Genomic DNA, 16,161 nt, shown 5'->3' on the forward strand with positions numbered 1-16,161 from the left:
CAGTTTTTACCCATTTACAGCCGTAAAGCGTCGAATTTAAAAAAGTACCAGAAACGTATTACGAAAGGTTTTAAAGATTTATTGTAATTTTTTAGTTTAGGAGATATGAGGTTACCGAATTTATCTATATTGTACAAAGATCAACAATATTTGATAGATAATGGAAAGGAAAACCTGTCACTGGGAAGAAGATTAAAACTTTTCCGTTCTCTGTAGAAGTTGTAACGATAAAGAATGAGATGAAACTGCACAACATCTTCTTCAACCTGTATTCGATGAACTAAGACGGAAAAATGTTTCGTCATCGAACGCTAACGGAAAATACATATTAACATCCACGCATTTACCAGAACAACGAATTAACTTGAAGGCACAAGTTGACTAATAGGATGAGTGATAAATTGGTGCGATCATAAATGTTATCATAACGAGATCTATATATGTATAACTGTACCCTTTTTATCCCCAAAAATATTCAAATCTTAGTGGATCTATTTGTAGAGAGACCAACGATCAGTCCAAATTTTAACATTCTAGTTTTAACCGTTTAGACTGTGCGATGATGAATCAGTAAGTCATTACTATTAGAAAAAACGTCGGTTTTAAATTTTTAGGACACTATATCTCATAAAACAGATTTGGCTTTACAGCAGCTCATTCCATTAGAAACCTACACTTTGGACTCTGGGTATAAATTTCTATTAAATTTCGTTCGCCTGTGTAATTAAGGACTGTTTTATCCGTTTTCTCTTATATTTAACCTAAATATTCGAAATTCAATTAGCATTTTATGTTTTAAATATAATTTACCTTATTAATCCACAGATGAGTTCAGATAATCCAGGGCAATTTCATTTTATCGAATTTAATTGAAATCTAAATGTTTCACAATATGTATTTCACTTTTTAATATGATTTTATTCACTTTTATTTTGCAAGACAGATTTATATTTTATTTATTTGCTTAATATATATTTTTATTTATTTTAATAAACAAAAATTATTAAAAAATTTTCACTTTTAACTAAAGATTTTATTAAATTAATCACTTGTCTTCTCTTTATTTACATTTCTATGACATTTTTACTCTTTCACACATATTCTCTGCAAACAAAAACACACACTCTTAACAAAAAAACATGCATGCATGCAAAACAATAACAAAACCACAACAATGCTGATCAAAATGATATAAAAAGAAGAAGAAAACTGCATAAACGAATGCCAAATTATAAACACTTTTATTTATTACTTTTATTTTAAAGAATTTTCTTAAAATATGAATTTTTATTGATATTTATTTATTATTTAATGGATTTCTTTTAAATTTAACATATTTTGATGCTTTTATTTGTGATTACAAACAAAAGCCGACTGCAAGGCAGCTGGGTGCTACTGTGGCCACCACATTTATTTCAAACACTATTTTACACTTTATTTTTAATAAATTTGTTTAAATAACATATTATTTATTGTTTTTATACTATTAACTCATAATTTATCACTTTTTAAAGAAATTTAAACAATTTGTTTATTCAATTTTAACAATTGCAACCGGCGTACTAAACTTTTGCAACTTTTACTAAATAAGCGATAATAAAAACTAAAAGGGAATAGATAAAATGAAACAGAGAGAGAGTGTAGCCAGATTGTTAAGAAATGTTGGAAAATGACATTATAACGTTTCTTTGACATTTGAATTTGTTATCACAGTAATAATTGAATAAAATGAAACAAATTTGAAGTAAATTAAAGAAAATTTGTCTTTTTTTATAACTTTTTATAAATAATAGGTTTCATTTCATATATTTGAATTATCAAAAATATATTTATGAGTTTCAAATTCAAAGGGAAATCAACGTCAAGTTGCCAGATTCTAAACTTAACTATGGGGAAATGATGTTAAAACACTTTTTGAGGATTGAATGTGTTCGTATGGAAATTATTTAATAATATTGAAAAGTTTTGAATTAAATTTAACACAAAAATTTATTGTAAACAAAGTATAACTAATATTTTTATTTTGTTATCATTTAAATGGAAATAGTTTTAACCTCTCTTTTATAATTATGTAAAAAAAATCTTAAAACGTTTTTATTTCGTATTAAAATTTATTGTTCTCTTTATTTGTTTTTTATAATTTTCGCATATATTTTTTACTTATTAACATTATTATATTTTTAAAAATACTTAAAACTATTCTAAAGAAAAATATATTAAATACGTACTGTTATTTATTCAAGAAAATAATTTTGACAATTTGAATAGTGAAATATTTTCGAAAATAGCGGAAGAGTTTTGTAGTAAGGAATTTAAAGTATCCTACAAAAAAAAAGGTGTCAATTGAAACAAACGTACCAGTTCCATGAAAATTAGCCATATTTTCAGAACAAATAAATTTTTTGTTTAAAATATTTTTTAGGAAATAAAAGCTTTTTTTATCAAAAAATTTTAATTGTCACTTTAGTGTCACTTTGTGAGCGAGAGAGTGGGCACTTAAAATATAAACTTGAGCTTTTTGTCTGTCTCTTCGTAATTTATGAGCTGAAGATTGACTTCCTCGTGGGACAAGCACATGTTAAAAATAGTCATCTGGGCTAGGTGGCTAGGGGTAACACTAAGTGGTAGGTTAAATAGGTAGTTCGAGCCTGTCTGACCGAACTGTTGGGATATTATAAATTTTTTACAACAATAAAATCATTTTGTGAGCTTTTTGAATAGAAAAAATTTTAAAAGCTTATTTAAGCCTTTTTATTCAAGAATCTTATAAATGTTTTTTTAATAATCTTGTAAAACATTTAAATCACAAAAAAAACTTTGAAATCAATAAAATCTTTTCGAAAGTTTTTTAATCAAAATTTTAAGCTTTTTTATTCAAAAATACTTTAAAAGGTTTTTTGTTAAAAAAAGTTTTTAAGATTTGTAAAAGTTTTTTTTACTAAAAGTTGTTGTATGTAACAAGCTTTTTTATTACAAAAAATCTGCTAAAAGCTTTTTATTATCTTTTTATTTTTAAAAATCTTTGTAAAAGTTTTTTATTAAATGTAAAATGCTTATTTATTATTAAAATTTGTGGAAAAGCTTTTTTTTAAAGAAATTTAAGACTTTTTTAAATAAAAATCTCTGTAAAAGCATTATTATGTTAAAAGCTTTTTTGATTATAAAATATTGTAAAAGCATTATAATTGAAAAAAGCTTTTTAAAAATCCTTGTAAAAAATAAAAAAAATGTATTATTAAAACATGGCAAAAGGTTTTTATTATAAAAAAATTTTAAAGCTAAAGAAATCTTGTTTTTAAGTTTAACAGCTTTTTTAAAACAAATCTTTTAAAAGTTTTATTAACAAACTTGTAGAAACCTTTTTTATAAACAATTTTATAAAAGCTTTTATGTTTTGTTAAAAATCCTGCAAGTTTTTTAAAAATCTTTAAAAAGCTTTTTTAGTAACAAATCTTAAAAAAAAAGCGTTTTTATTTAAAAATCTTAAAAAAACATTTTTATTCAAAAATTTTAAAAAAGCGTTTTTTCCAAAAATCTCAAAAAAGCTTTTTTATTAAAAAGTCTTAAAAAGCTCTTTTATAAAAAAATCTTAAAAAAAAACTTTTTTATAGAAAAATCTTAAAAAAGCTTTTTTATTAAAGAAGCTTTTTATTGCAAAATCTTAAAAAAGCGTCGAATTTAAAAAAGTACCAGAAATGTTTTAAAGATTTGTTGTAAGTTTTTAGTTTAGGAGATATGAGGTTACCGAATTTATCCATTCTTACCTGTACAAAGATCAAAAAGATATGATAGATAATGGAAAGGAAAACCTGTCACTGGGAAGAAGATTAAAACTTTTCCGTTCTCTGTAGAAGTTGCAACTATAAAGAATGAGAGGAAACTGCACAACATCTTCTTCAGCCTGTATTCGATGAAATAAGACAGAAAAACGCTAGACGAAAATACCTATCGGTCTATTAGGTCTATATTTGGATAACATCCACGCATTTACCAGAACAATGAATTGACTTGGAAGCACAAGTTGACCAATAGAATTAGTGATACATTGGTGTGATCACAAATGGTATCACAACGAGACATATGTATATATGTATAACTGGAGCCGAGTGTGCTATCATATAGGCGGCTACCACTATAACCTAACCTATCTTTTTTATCCCCAAAAATATTCAAATCTTAGTGGATCTATTTGTTAGAGACCAACGATCAGTCCAAATTTCAACTTTCTAGTTTTAACCGTTTTGACTGTGATATGATGAATCAGTCAGTCAGTCATTACTGTTAGAATTTTATATGTAGTACATACATACATTATGTGTCTTTGCGCATGATAAAAACGGGGGGTTTTCAATTTTTAGGACACTATATCTAGTAAAACCTGATGCATCTTCAGATTTGGCTTTACACCAGTTCATTCCATTAGAAACCTACACTTTGGACTCTGGGTATAGATTTCTTTTAAATTTTTTATCTTATATTTACCATAAATATTCTAAATTCAATTAGCATTTTATGTTTTAAATATAATTTACCTTATTAATCCACAGATGAGTTCAAATAATCCAGGGCAATTTCATTTTATCGAATTTAATTGAAATCTAAATGTTTCACAATATGTATTTCACTTTTAATATGATTTTATTCACTTTTATTTTGCAAGACAGATTTATATTTTATTTATTTGATTAATATATATTTTTAATTATTTTTAATAAACAAAAATTATAAAATTTTCACTTTTAACTAAAGATTTTATTAAATTAATCACTTGTTTTCTCTTTATTTACATTTCTATGACATTTTTACTCTTTCACACATATTCTCTGCAAACAAAAACACACACTCTTAACAAAAAAACATGCATGCATGCAAAACAATAACAAAACCACAACAATGCTGATCAAAATGATATAAAAAGAAGAAGAAAACTGCATAAACGAATGCCAAATTATAAACACTTTTATTTTTTACTTTTATTTTAAAGAATTTTCTTAAAATATGAATTTTTATTGGTATTTATTTATTATTTAATAGATTTCTTTTAAATTTAACATATTTTGATGCTTTCATTTGTGATTACAAACAAAAGCCGACTGCAAGGCAGCTGGGTGCTACTGTGGCCACCACATTTATTTCAAACACTATTTTACACTTTATTTTTAATAAATTTGTTTAAATAACATATTATTTGTTGTTTTTATACTATTAACTCATAATTTATCACTTTTTAAAGAAATTTAAACACTTCGTTTATTCAATTTTAACAATTGCAACCGGCGTACTGAACTTTTGCGACTTTTACTAAATAAGCGGTAATAAAAACTAAAAGGGAATAGATAAAATGAAACAGAGAGAGAGTGTAGCCAGATTGTTAAGAAATGTTGGAAAATGACATTATAACGTTTCTTTGACATTTGAATTTGTTATCACAGTAATAATTGAATAAAATTAAATAAATTTGAAGTAAATTAAAGAAAACTTGTCTATTTTAATAACTTTTTATAAAAAATGGGTTTTATTTAATATTTAAATTGTCAAAAATATATATATATGAGTTTCATTAAATTAGGGGAACTACAAATTCAAAGGAAAATCAACGTCAAGTTTCCAGATTTTAAACTTAACTATGGGGAAATGATGCTTAACACTTTTTGAGTGTTGAGAGTGTTAGTATTGGATTAATTTAATAATATTCAAAAGTTTTGAATTAAATTTAACACAAAAATTGATTGAAAACAAAGTATAACTAATATTTTGATTTTTTTATCATTTAAATAGCTTTACCCTCTCTTTTATAATTTTGTAATAAATCTTCAAACTTTTTATTTCGTATTAAAATTTATTGTTCTCTTTATTTGTTTTTTATATTTTTTGCATATATTTTTTATTTATTAACATTATATTTTTAAAAATACTTAAAACTATTCTAAAGAAAAATATATTAAATACATACTGTTATTTATTCAAGAAAATAATTTTGACAATAAGAATATTGAAAAATATTTTCGAAAATAGCGGAAGAGTTTTGTAGTAAGTATTTTAAAGTATCCTACGAAAAAAAGGTGGCAATTGAAACAAACGTACCAGTTCCATGAAAATTAGCCATATTTTCAGAACAAATAAATTTTTTGTTTAAAATATTTTTTAGGAAATAAAAGCTTTTTTTATCAAAAAATTTTAATTGTCACTTCAGTGTCACTTTGTGAGCGAGAGAGTGGGCACTTAAAATATAAACTTGAGCTTTTTGTCTTTTCGTAATCTATGGGCTGAAGATTGACTTCCTCGTAGGGCAAGCTCATGCTAAAAATAGTTATTTGGGCTAGGTGGCTGGGGGTAACACTAAGTGGTAGGTTAAATAGGTAGTTCGAGACTGTCTGACCGAACAGTTGGGATATTATAAAATTTTTTACAACAATTAAATCATTTTGTGAGCTTTTTGAATAGAACAAATTTTAAAAGCTTATTTAAGCTTTTCTATTCAAAAATCTTATAAATGTTTTTTTTAATAATCTTGTAAAACATTTTAATCACAAAAAAATTTGGTATATAAAAAACTTTTAAATCAATAAAATCTTTTCGAAAGTTTTTTAATAAAAATTTTAAGCTTTTTTTATTCAAAAATACTTTAAAAGGTTTTTAGCTAAAAATTGTTTTTAAGATTTGTAAAAGTTTTTTTTACTAAAAGTTGTTGTATGTAACAAGCTTTTTATTGAAAAATCTTTTTAAAGCTTTTTATGGCAAAAAATCTGCTAAAAGCTTTTTATTATCTTTTTATTATTAAAAATCTTTGTAAAAGTGTTTTTATTCAATGAGTCTTTGTAAAATGCTTATTTTTATTAAAATTAGTTTAAAAGCTTTATTAAAGAAATTTAAAAGACTTTTTTTAATAAAAATCTTTTAAAAGTTCTGCAAAAGCATTTTTATGTTAATAGCTTTTTTGATTATTAAATCTTGTAAAAGCTTTATAATTGAAAAAAGCTTTTTAGTTTAAAAATCCTTGTAAAAATTAAAAAAAATTTATTATTAAAACATGGCAAAAGGTTTTTATCATAAACAAATTTTAAAGCTAAAGAAATCTTGTTTTTAAGTTTAACAGCTTTTTTAAACAAATCTTTTAAAAGTTTTATTAAAAGACTTCTGGAAACCATTTTAATAAACAATTTTATAAAAGCTTTTATGTTTTGTTTTTACTAAAAAAAGCTTTTTTACTAAAAAGTCTTAAAAAAGATTTTAAAAAATGCCTTAAAAAAGCTTTTTATTGAAAAATCTTAAAAAAGTTTTTTTTATTGAAAAATCTTAAAAAAGTTTTTTTTATTGAAAAATCTTAAAAAAGCTTTTTTATGCAAGAAGCTTTTTATTGCAGAATCTTAAAAAAGTTTTCTTATTAAACATTTAAAAAAAGCTTTTTATTACAAATCTTAAAAAAGCTTTTTATTACAAATCTTAAAAAAGCTTTTTATTAGAAATCTTAGAAAAGCTTTTTTATTAAACATCGTTTTTATTAAAAATCCAAAAAAATATTTATATTAAAAAAGCTTTTTTATAAAAAAATCTTAAAAAAGCTTTTTATTAAAAAATCTAAAAAAAATTACTTTTATTAAAAATCTTAAAAAAGTTTTTTTATTAAAAATCTGTAAAAAGCTTTTTATTAAAGATTTTTTTATTAAAAATCTTTAAAAAGCTTTTCATTAAAAACCTTAAAAAAGCTTTTTATTAGAAATTTTAAAAATACTTTTATAAAAAAAATCTTAAAAAAGCTTTTTATTAGAAATCTTAAAAAACTTTTTATTAGAAATTTTAAAAAAAGTTTTTAAAAAAAAAAAAAATCTGAAAAAAACCTTTTATTAAAAAATCTCAAAAAAAATTTATTAAAAATTTTTAAAATACTTAAAAGTTTTTTTATTAAAAAATCTTAAAAAGGCTTTTTTTATTAAAAAATCTTAAAAAAGCTTTTTTATTAAAAAATCTTTAAAAAGCTTTTTTTTATTAAAAAATCTTAAAAAATCTTTTTCATTAAAAATTTTGTATTTTTTCAATATTATGAAGTTTTTTTTTTTTAAAAATCTGAATGAAGGATTGTAAAAGCTTTAAATACAAATCTCAAAGATAACGAGCAGGGAACTAAAATATTTTAAGGTTTTAATTTGAAAACAGGAAGAAATGACTTTTTAATTGACAATAAAATATCTTTCCAATCAGCAAGTTCTTTTTTTCCAGAGTTTGAAGAAAATAAACGGCGATAAATTGAATGTAATAGAAATCTGCACTTGAATACTTTTAAATTCTATTGAGATTTCGATCAAAATTTAAACTTTTTGAAATGAAAAAAAAAAAATCATAATTTTTATTTAATATTTGTTTTTTTGTTTTCTTTAAATTTATTTTGTAAAATTTTAAAATTTATTATTATATTTTATTTTTATTATAATTAACAAACTAATGGCTACATTTAGAAAAAATACAAAAAAAGTAGACAATTAAAATTATTGTTGTAACACAATTACAGTTTTGAATAATGTTGTTTAAATGTTTAGATTATAATGGAATGTAGTAACACGTTTCCTTTACTTTAGGTTTTAGTTTTTTTTTTTCAACAAACAAATGAAATTAAAACAAGTTTAATTAAATGCAAAATAGACAGAGAGAGAAAGAGTTTTAAATGTTTTCTTAACAAAATTACTGAACGAAAAAAGGAAAAAGAAACGTGTTTACAAATAGTAATTGTAAATTAATAATTATATATTATTATAAAGATATTCGTTAAGATTCGTTAAGACTTTTTTTGTTGATTTGTTAAAATATAACTTAAATGTAAATGTATTCTTTGTTTGTTTGTAAATAAAAAAAACTAATATAATTTGTATTGCATAAAACTTAAAAGCAAAAATTATAATATAATAATAATAGCAGCTTAAAGAAAAAAAAGTACAAAATAATGGACGGCATAAAGAAAATCATACATGTAAGTAAACATAAATAAGTAATAAACAGAAGGTTGTGACAAAATTTTAATAAAAACAAACTAATAATAAACAAAATAAAGCCATAACTTAGAAAAAAGAACTTAAGGCAAAATAAAAATAAACTAATTTTTTTTGAAAATTTCAGCAATTGTAAACAGAATTCTTTAAACCATTTTGTTTCTTTCTTTATTTTTTGTGTTTAAAAAATTATGCGCAAAATAAATTGGCAGTAACTTATGGTTTAATGCAAAAAACGCATTTCAGCACTATTTTTGTGTTAAAGTTTTTTGTTTTAAAGTTTTAAGGCCAGCTTTTTTTTTAATTTTCATTTTGTTTTTTTAGGTTTTTTGTAGGTATTTATTTTGCTTTTAATTTAGTTGTTGTTGTTGTTGAAAAAAAGTCTTTCTGTTCTTTTATATAAATCGTCTTATTTCGTGTTCGTTTTTTATCTTTCAAATGGTTGCTGTTGTTTGTTCTCTTTTTCATTGCTTCTTTACATCTTTGACATTTAGGTTTTTATTATTATTTTGTTGACCACTCGCCTACTGGTGACATTCCGAACTATATGAACCATTCTTTTCGTTTGGTTACTTGATGTCCGGTAGTTGAATGTACTACCGCCTCATCGGGATCATCAGCTCCATCGGCGCCTTGATCTTCATGTGTTAGATAATCACCTTTGTGTCGGTGCAAATAGCGACCAATTAGGAAGATCATTAAGCACAAGAGAAGGAAGAGAATGACTAGAAGACCTGTAAAGAGAAATTTTGAAATGTGTTAAAGTTTCTTTTCTTAAAAAGTTTGATTGAATCATTAAGTTTTTTAGGTTAAAAAGCTTTTTGGGTTAAAAAGATTTTTAGCGTTAATTTTTTAATTGAAAAGCTTTTGTAATGTTTTTTTTTTTTTTTTTGTAAAAAGCTTTTAACAAAAGAGAACACTTTTTAATTAAAAAGCTTTTCGGTTTAAAAGCATAACAATATAAAAGCTTTTTAGTGATGGGGTCTCTTTTAAGTTTTTTAGGTTAAAAAATTTTTAAGAATCTTTTTTAATTATAAAACTTTTTTTATGTTAAAATTATTGCTAGTAAAATATTAGTCATAATAATATAAAAGCTTTTTTAAAATAGAAAGCTTTTTTGTTAAGGTATTACAGTATAACTTTTTAATTAAGCTTTTAGGTAAAAAAGCTTTTTTTAATTTTTTAACTTAAAGCGTTTTTTTAAGCTTTCAATTGTTGAGAGCTTTTTTAGATTGAAAGCTTTCTAGGTTAAAATTATTCTTATTAAAAAATATTATTTTATAATTAAAAAATATATATTAAAGTTTTTTTTAGTTAAAAAGCTTACTAGTAAAGAAAGCTTTTGCGTTAAAACGTTATTTTATTCCTATATAATAACTTTTTTATTAAGCATTTAGGTAAAAAAACTTTTTTTGAATTTTTTAACTTAAAGCAGTTTTTAAAGCTTTTAAGTGTCGAAAGCTTTTTTAGATTAAAAGTTTCTAGGTTAAAATTATTCTTATTAAAGAAATTATTTTATAATTAAAAAAAATTATTAAAGTTTATTTTAGTTAAAAAGCTTTCTTGTGAAGAAAGCTTTTGCGTTAAAACGTTGTTTTATTCCTATAAGTTTTGTTGAAGCTTTTTAGTTTTTCATTAAAACGTTATTTTGGTCCTACAAAGTTTTGTTGAAGCTTTTCAACTTAAAAACTCCCCAAAAAACGTATCTTGGACAACAAAAGCTTTTTTAGTAAAAGTTTTATCAAGAAGGATTTTAAATAAAAAAATGAGTCCACATTAATATAAAGGCTTTCTAGAGTGCAAAAGTTTTTTTATAAAACTTTCTTGGTAAAAAAAGTTTCCTAACGTTAAGCGTTTTTAAAGCTTTTAAGTGCAGAAGGCTCTTTTACATTAAACGCTTTCTTACTCTTTTAAATTAAAAACTTTTAATTAGGAATAGGGCTTTTTAATTAAAAAGCTTTATTAATCTATTTAGATTAAACAGTTTCTTTGTTTTAAATATGTAGCTTTTTGGTTAAAAAGTTTTATAAAAGCTTTTAACAAAAAAATGTTAAAAACTTTTCTATTAACATTTTTTTTAATAAATAAATTTAACTAAAATATTGTAAAAGCTTTTTAAGAGAAACATTTTGCTGGTAGAAAATAAACTTGAAAAGTCTAGTAAAAGCTTTTTTTGTGAAATAATTTTTCATTTTTGATAAAAAAAAATATTGGAAAAGCTTTATGTTATAAATGTTATAAAAGCATGTTTAAGCTTTTTTCCAAAAAAGAATTTAAAAACATTTTGTTAAAAGTTTCGTAAAAGTTTTTTGAAAATAATTAAATTAAATTAAAATATTGTAAAAGCTTCATAAGATAAAAATTGTGCTAAAAGTTTATCTATTAAAAAAATAAACTTGAAAAAGCTTTTTCAAGTAAAAAATTATAAAATCTTGCTGTTATTTAAAAAAAAATCTTGTAAAAGTTTTTTAAATCTATAAAAGCTTTTTTATTAGAAATAGTATTTACAATGTATTGTTTTAGCCAAAAGCTTTTATTATTAAACATTTTGGTAAAATAGATTTTTTTATAAAAACTTATTTTAAAAAATCAAGTAAAAGCTTTTGTAATAAAAACTCACTAAAAAGCTTTGTGTTTTTTAAGTTTTTCTTTACTGAAAAAAAGCTTTTTGAACTTTTACTAAATGAAAACTTGTTCTAAAATAACAAAAATTTCTACTTACATCCCAATAATACTGAATCGACTTCATTATAAGCCTTGCGCAATTTCTCTTCATCGATTAGTGGAGGCGGTCTGGTCTCAACCTCTATAGGTGGATGGGTAACCGGTTCAACACCACAGAAATCTTCTGTCAATTGAGCTGTAAAGAAAAATAGTATATTATTAATCAACAAACAATTAAAACTTTAAAACAGAGTCAAGAGTTTTCCAAAACTTACTGCCTAATGATTTAACATTTGGTGGAGGATTCTGTTGGAACATTAACTTCAAAGGATAGATATCATCGAACTGTACTCGCGATACACAGCCCACAAAGCCATCAGTCATCGATTCATTTTTACCAATATACATGTATTGAATATTATTAAATTGGGCATCGGCAGAGGCCTTAATATCGAAATGGTACTCCACAGGCTCATAATTATCCACCTGTAAGACAACGGTGGAGCCGCCATTTTTACGTGAAAAACGCACATCATGATATTGTCCTAAACCAAAATGTTTTTTGGGAAATATAATCTCTTGACGTTCGAAACCGAAATCGAAAACACAACGTAAGAAACCTGTAATAAGAAAAATTGTTGAAAACATTGTTTATCTTTATGCATAGTTTGAACTTTACCAGAATTAGAAATTTGTATGGTCAAATATTCTCCGGTCAAATTGGAGAAGAAACCCAAGAGAAAACCTTTAGGTATGGTAGTAGTAAAACCAACGCGTATATTTTCCGCTATAGAAGAACGGAAAGAACCCTCAAATTCATAACGTATCATAGAGCTACTGCGTAAATTGACACCGATTTCTAGAAGTAATCAAAAGGGAATAAATATTTAGTTTTTCCATATTTACCCAAGAACTTACCATCAGCACATATGGGTCCCTTGAAAGCACTCCAACGACAATCACAGGAATAACTGTCATAACCCTCAATACATGTGCCATTATTCAAGCAAGGACTAGACTCACAGCGTCCAACACAGCCGGAAGAAATGCCATAGAGTCCACGTTGAGCATGTTCTTTCAAATCAACCATTTTACCATTGAGTAGTAAAGCACGTATACAGCCCACATAACCATCACGATATTCAGTAGTGGCACCAATAACCAAGTCAGAAGTCAAATGTAAAGCTCTAACAGGACCTGGAGGTTCTCTAACTTCGGCTTTAATAGAGCCATCCACCACTAAACGGGCCTCTTTTCTGTAAATCGAAACAAATTTAAATTATTACATTAATTTATTTGTGATCTTCATCACTCCAATTTACCTATTACGTTCCACACTAACTGTATGCCATTTATTGTCATTCAAATGATAACTGGTATGTACATTCACTCCCAAAGGACCACTGCCGGCTTGATATTGGAATTGCAATTTATTGCCACCATTTATAGACAGTTTAATATAATCTGTGGGTCCGGTAGCATGGAAGAGAACAGCATTTTCTACGGTTGTCTTAAATTCCAAATAAATATCACCCGAATGACCCATATCGAAGGGTGGTAAATTGATGGTAGCATCTGCTATACGGAATGTCACCTCATTGCTAAACAAATCATCACCCTCGCAACGCAGCGGACCTAAAGTATAACGTCCTTGTTTTTCATCCAATGGAGTGCCGGTATCACCAAATTTAACAGCTCTTACAGGTAAATATTCTTTTTCCTTAATATCGCCTCCATCTTCAGTCCAGTCTAGACTATTGGAATCACAATTACACCATTTAGTGGGATCTTGGCATTTACCCAAAATACCGCATTCACATTTACGCGAGCCGGGTAAAGCACCCGCCCAATAGTCCATAGGTTGATTGTGTCTTGAGACCCACCACGAGAAGGGACGGAAATTACCGGGTTCAGCTAGATAATTAATTGTTAATAATTGTTTTATAAACCGTTTACAACAAAAACTTACAGGGTGAATTGAATAGTCTTGAAGATCTGCAGGAATAACTTAATCTTTGCCAACAGGTGTGCGAACGATTAAGTAATGCTTCAATTTGCTGCAAGTCAGCATCATAGAGTATATTTTGTTCAAAAGATCCTGGTTCTTGGAAACCATCAACAGTTGTGGTGTGTTCTTGACTATGACCCAATGTGGTAATAACGCGTCCATCAGCTGTTATTAAAATAATAAAGTTTTTTTTATAAAATTCCAATTTTAGAAAAACTATCGCTCTTGTCAGCTCATATATATTCATATACTTACTGTAATATTCACAAGTAACTGGGAACGGTGCCAAAGGACCACTGCCATCGACATCAATATTTATGCTAACACGGTTCTTAACACTTTGGGCGTTTTTATAGGCGGTACAGGACAAAGGATTGTTGGCTAAAAATACAAATAAAGAAGTAAATAAATAAAATAGTTTATTATTTATAAAAAATACGATCAGAAAAAACTTACAAGTATGACAAACAGCTCCCGCATAGCCAGTATGACTACATTCACAAAAGAATTCCATAGAATTCTGATGACAAACACCATTGTGTTGGCAAGGATTTGGATTACAGCGATCAATCATTTGACAGGCATCAACAACAACTTCATCGCCACAGCAAACTTCTTCACCTTGGACCCAATCCTTGGGTAATTTATAATTGCCATCAACCAATATCAAACGCATACAACCCACAAAACCATTACTCTTCTCAATACCTCCAGCTATGTAATACAAGCGTCCCGTTGAAATTTGTATATTTTTAGTGGTAGCCATGGGACGTTGATCAATATCGATAACCAAACGATTACGTTGTATGGTCAAGACAAATGAATGCCATTTACCATCGTTAAATTGATCATCATAGTTATCCAAAATGATACGAGGTTTATCGGATAATTTCAAATCCACTTTAACTTTACCATAATCCAGGAATACCCTTACATAACCACCTGAAGCAAATTCATGATGCAACATCATGCCTTTTTCTTCATAGGTACGGAAATAGAAAGAAACATTGAGAGACTTTTGAGCTTCATAACCCTTGAGACGTACAAAAGAACCACGTGTGGTGAATGTAACAGGATAAATGGGAGGTGAGGGACAGGCATATACAGTATTGACTTTATTATAACGGTAGGTATCGCCCCTTTCATAGTTATCCTTCATATCTCTTATAAAATTGGTGGAATTAAAGAATATATTCTCCATACAACCGGTAAAGTTTTGCGTTACAAATATTCCCTCCTGAACATTGGGCACCCCGCCCAGCAATAGTTCACGATTAAGATTTAAACGACTAAATTCTCCCTTAATACGACCACGTACTATAACACGATCTACTGAGAAGATAATATCGCGACGATTACGTGATATAACAACATCATGCCAAACATTATCATCTAATAAACTGCCTACGGAGAGGGAAGTCATAATACCACCACCCAAATCCAAGTTCAAAACCATTTTATTCTCCATTAATTGCAGAGCGAAATAATCACCCTGGGTACCTCTTGAATACATAAGTATGCCATTGGCATGAGCTGTTTTAAAACGGAAACGTATAGATTCCCGTGTAGAGGCAATGGGCTCTTGCAACAAGTTGTAACGCACCAGACCGGTGCCATTAAAATAAAGATTTTCAGCAACTGTAAAATAAATCATTAATATTTGAGAAGTTTTATAAAATTCGAATTGAAATTTACCATATTCACAACCATATAGTTCAACACGCATAGATATTCTATCGTGCCAACGTGTGGGATTAATACGTATCCATTGTGCTATAATTGGTACTTCGAAAACATTGTAGTGTATGGAATTGCCATCGGAGTTGCCTTTGAACATCTGCATTGCATTGAAAAAAAGTAGAAAATGTTATTAATTTAGTTGTAATCTAGAGAATTTTAACAGTTATACATAGAATGTTAGAGGGTTTTAACACAAAAACACCATATTAGTTAAACCACAACCAAAAACACATTCAAATTTATAAATATTTTACCTTTAAACTTTTCAGGGATAGAATTAAGAGATCTTTCAAGGTAGACTTATTGTATCTAATAGTGGGATCTGTTCAGTTTAAAAATAAAAAATCCTGATATATCAATCCCGCATATACTTCTTTTTTAAATCTTGCAAAAATTTTGCCCTTAAACAGCATTTTTGTGCACTTTCGCAGAAAACTTTGTAAATTTCTAACCCGATAACAAATTTCAGTAAAAAATAATAAATTATTAAAATTTTGCAATCTGTATTGCTGATGAACTGTCAAGAACAGGCGCCTCAATATCCGATTTTTATGAAAAATAAATCATCTAGTTGTAGCTAGAAGACTTAAATCGCTACAGAATGTCTTCATGATTATTGACTTCAATCTTCTTCATAACGCAGATCGATATGATCACGTGTTTTTCCAGATCGTTGGAATCTATCTTTAGATATAGGGAACAATCCCTGAGTCCACCATGGATGCGTCAGTAAATACTGTTCAATTTTCGATCTAAGTCAATCATCAC

General features: G+C 26.2%; 1 protein-coding gene across 1 annotated transcript; it reads right to left on the reverse strand.

Moving 5' to 3' along the window:
• Window positions 1-8,511: 8,511 nt before the first annotated feature.
• On the reverse strand, window positions 8,512-15,728 carry LOC119615137 (neurexin-4). Its single transcript, XM_037971216.1, has 10 exons — window positions 15,349-15,728; window positions 14,110-15,291; window positions 13,909-14,034; window positions 13,615-13,818; window positions 12,968-13,559; window positions 12,564-12,901; window positions 12,325-12,504; window positions 11,921-12,265; window positions 11,704-11,841; window positions 8,512-9,715 (listed from the first exon to the last, which is right to left on the reverse strand). The coding sequence occupies exons 1-10, from the start codon at window positions 15,494-15,496 to the stop codon at window positions 9,525-9,527; spliced, it is 3,444 nt and encodes a 1,147-aa protein (XP_037827144.1). The 5' UTR covers window positions 15,497-15,728; the 3' UTR covers window positions 8,512-9,524.
• Between the last annotated feature and the right edge of the window lie 433 nt (window positions 15,729-16,161).

This window comes from Lucilia sericata, unplaced genomic scaffold (genome assembly GCF_015586225.1).
Source record: "Lucilia sericata isolate MDLA Ls3-8-SP2 unplaced genomic scaffold, ASM1558622v1 Contig004196F_arrow, whole genome shotgun sequence".
In the NCBI taxonomy this organism is placed as follows: Eukaryota; Metazoa; Arthropoda; class Insecta; order Diptera; family Calliphoridae; genus Lucilia; species Lucilia sericata.

Excerpts from the sequence above, each read along its gene's own strand:
- LOC119615137 (XM_037971216.1), bottom strand. The coding sequence starts at position 15,496 with ATGCAGATGTTCAAAGGCAACTCCGATGGCAATTCCATACACTACAAT. Across the intron at positions 13,560-13,614 it reads AAGACTATTCAATTCACCCT|CTGAACCCGGTAATTTCCGT; the intron begins GTAAGTTTTTGT and ends TTAATTATCTAG. Across the intron at positions 9,716-11,703 it reads CGATTCAGTATTATTGGGAT|GTCTTCTAGTCATTCTCTTC; the intron begins GTAAGTAGAAAT and ends TTCTCTTTACAG.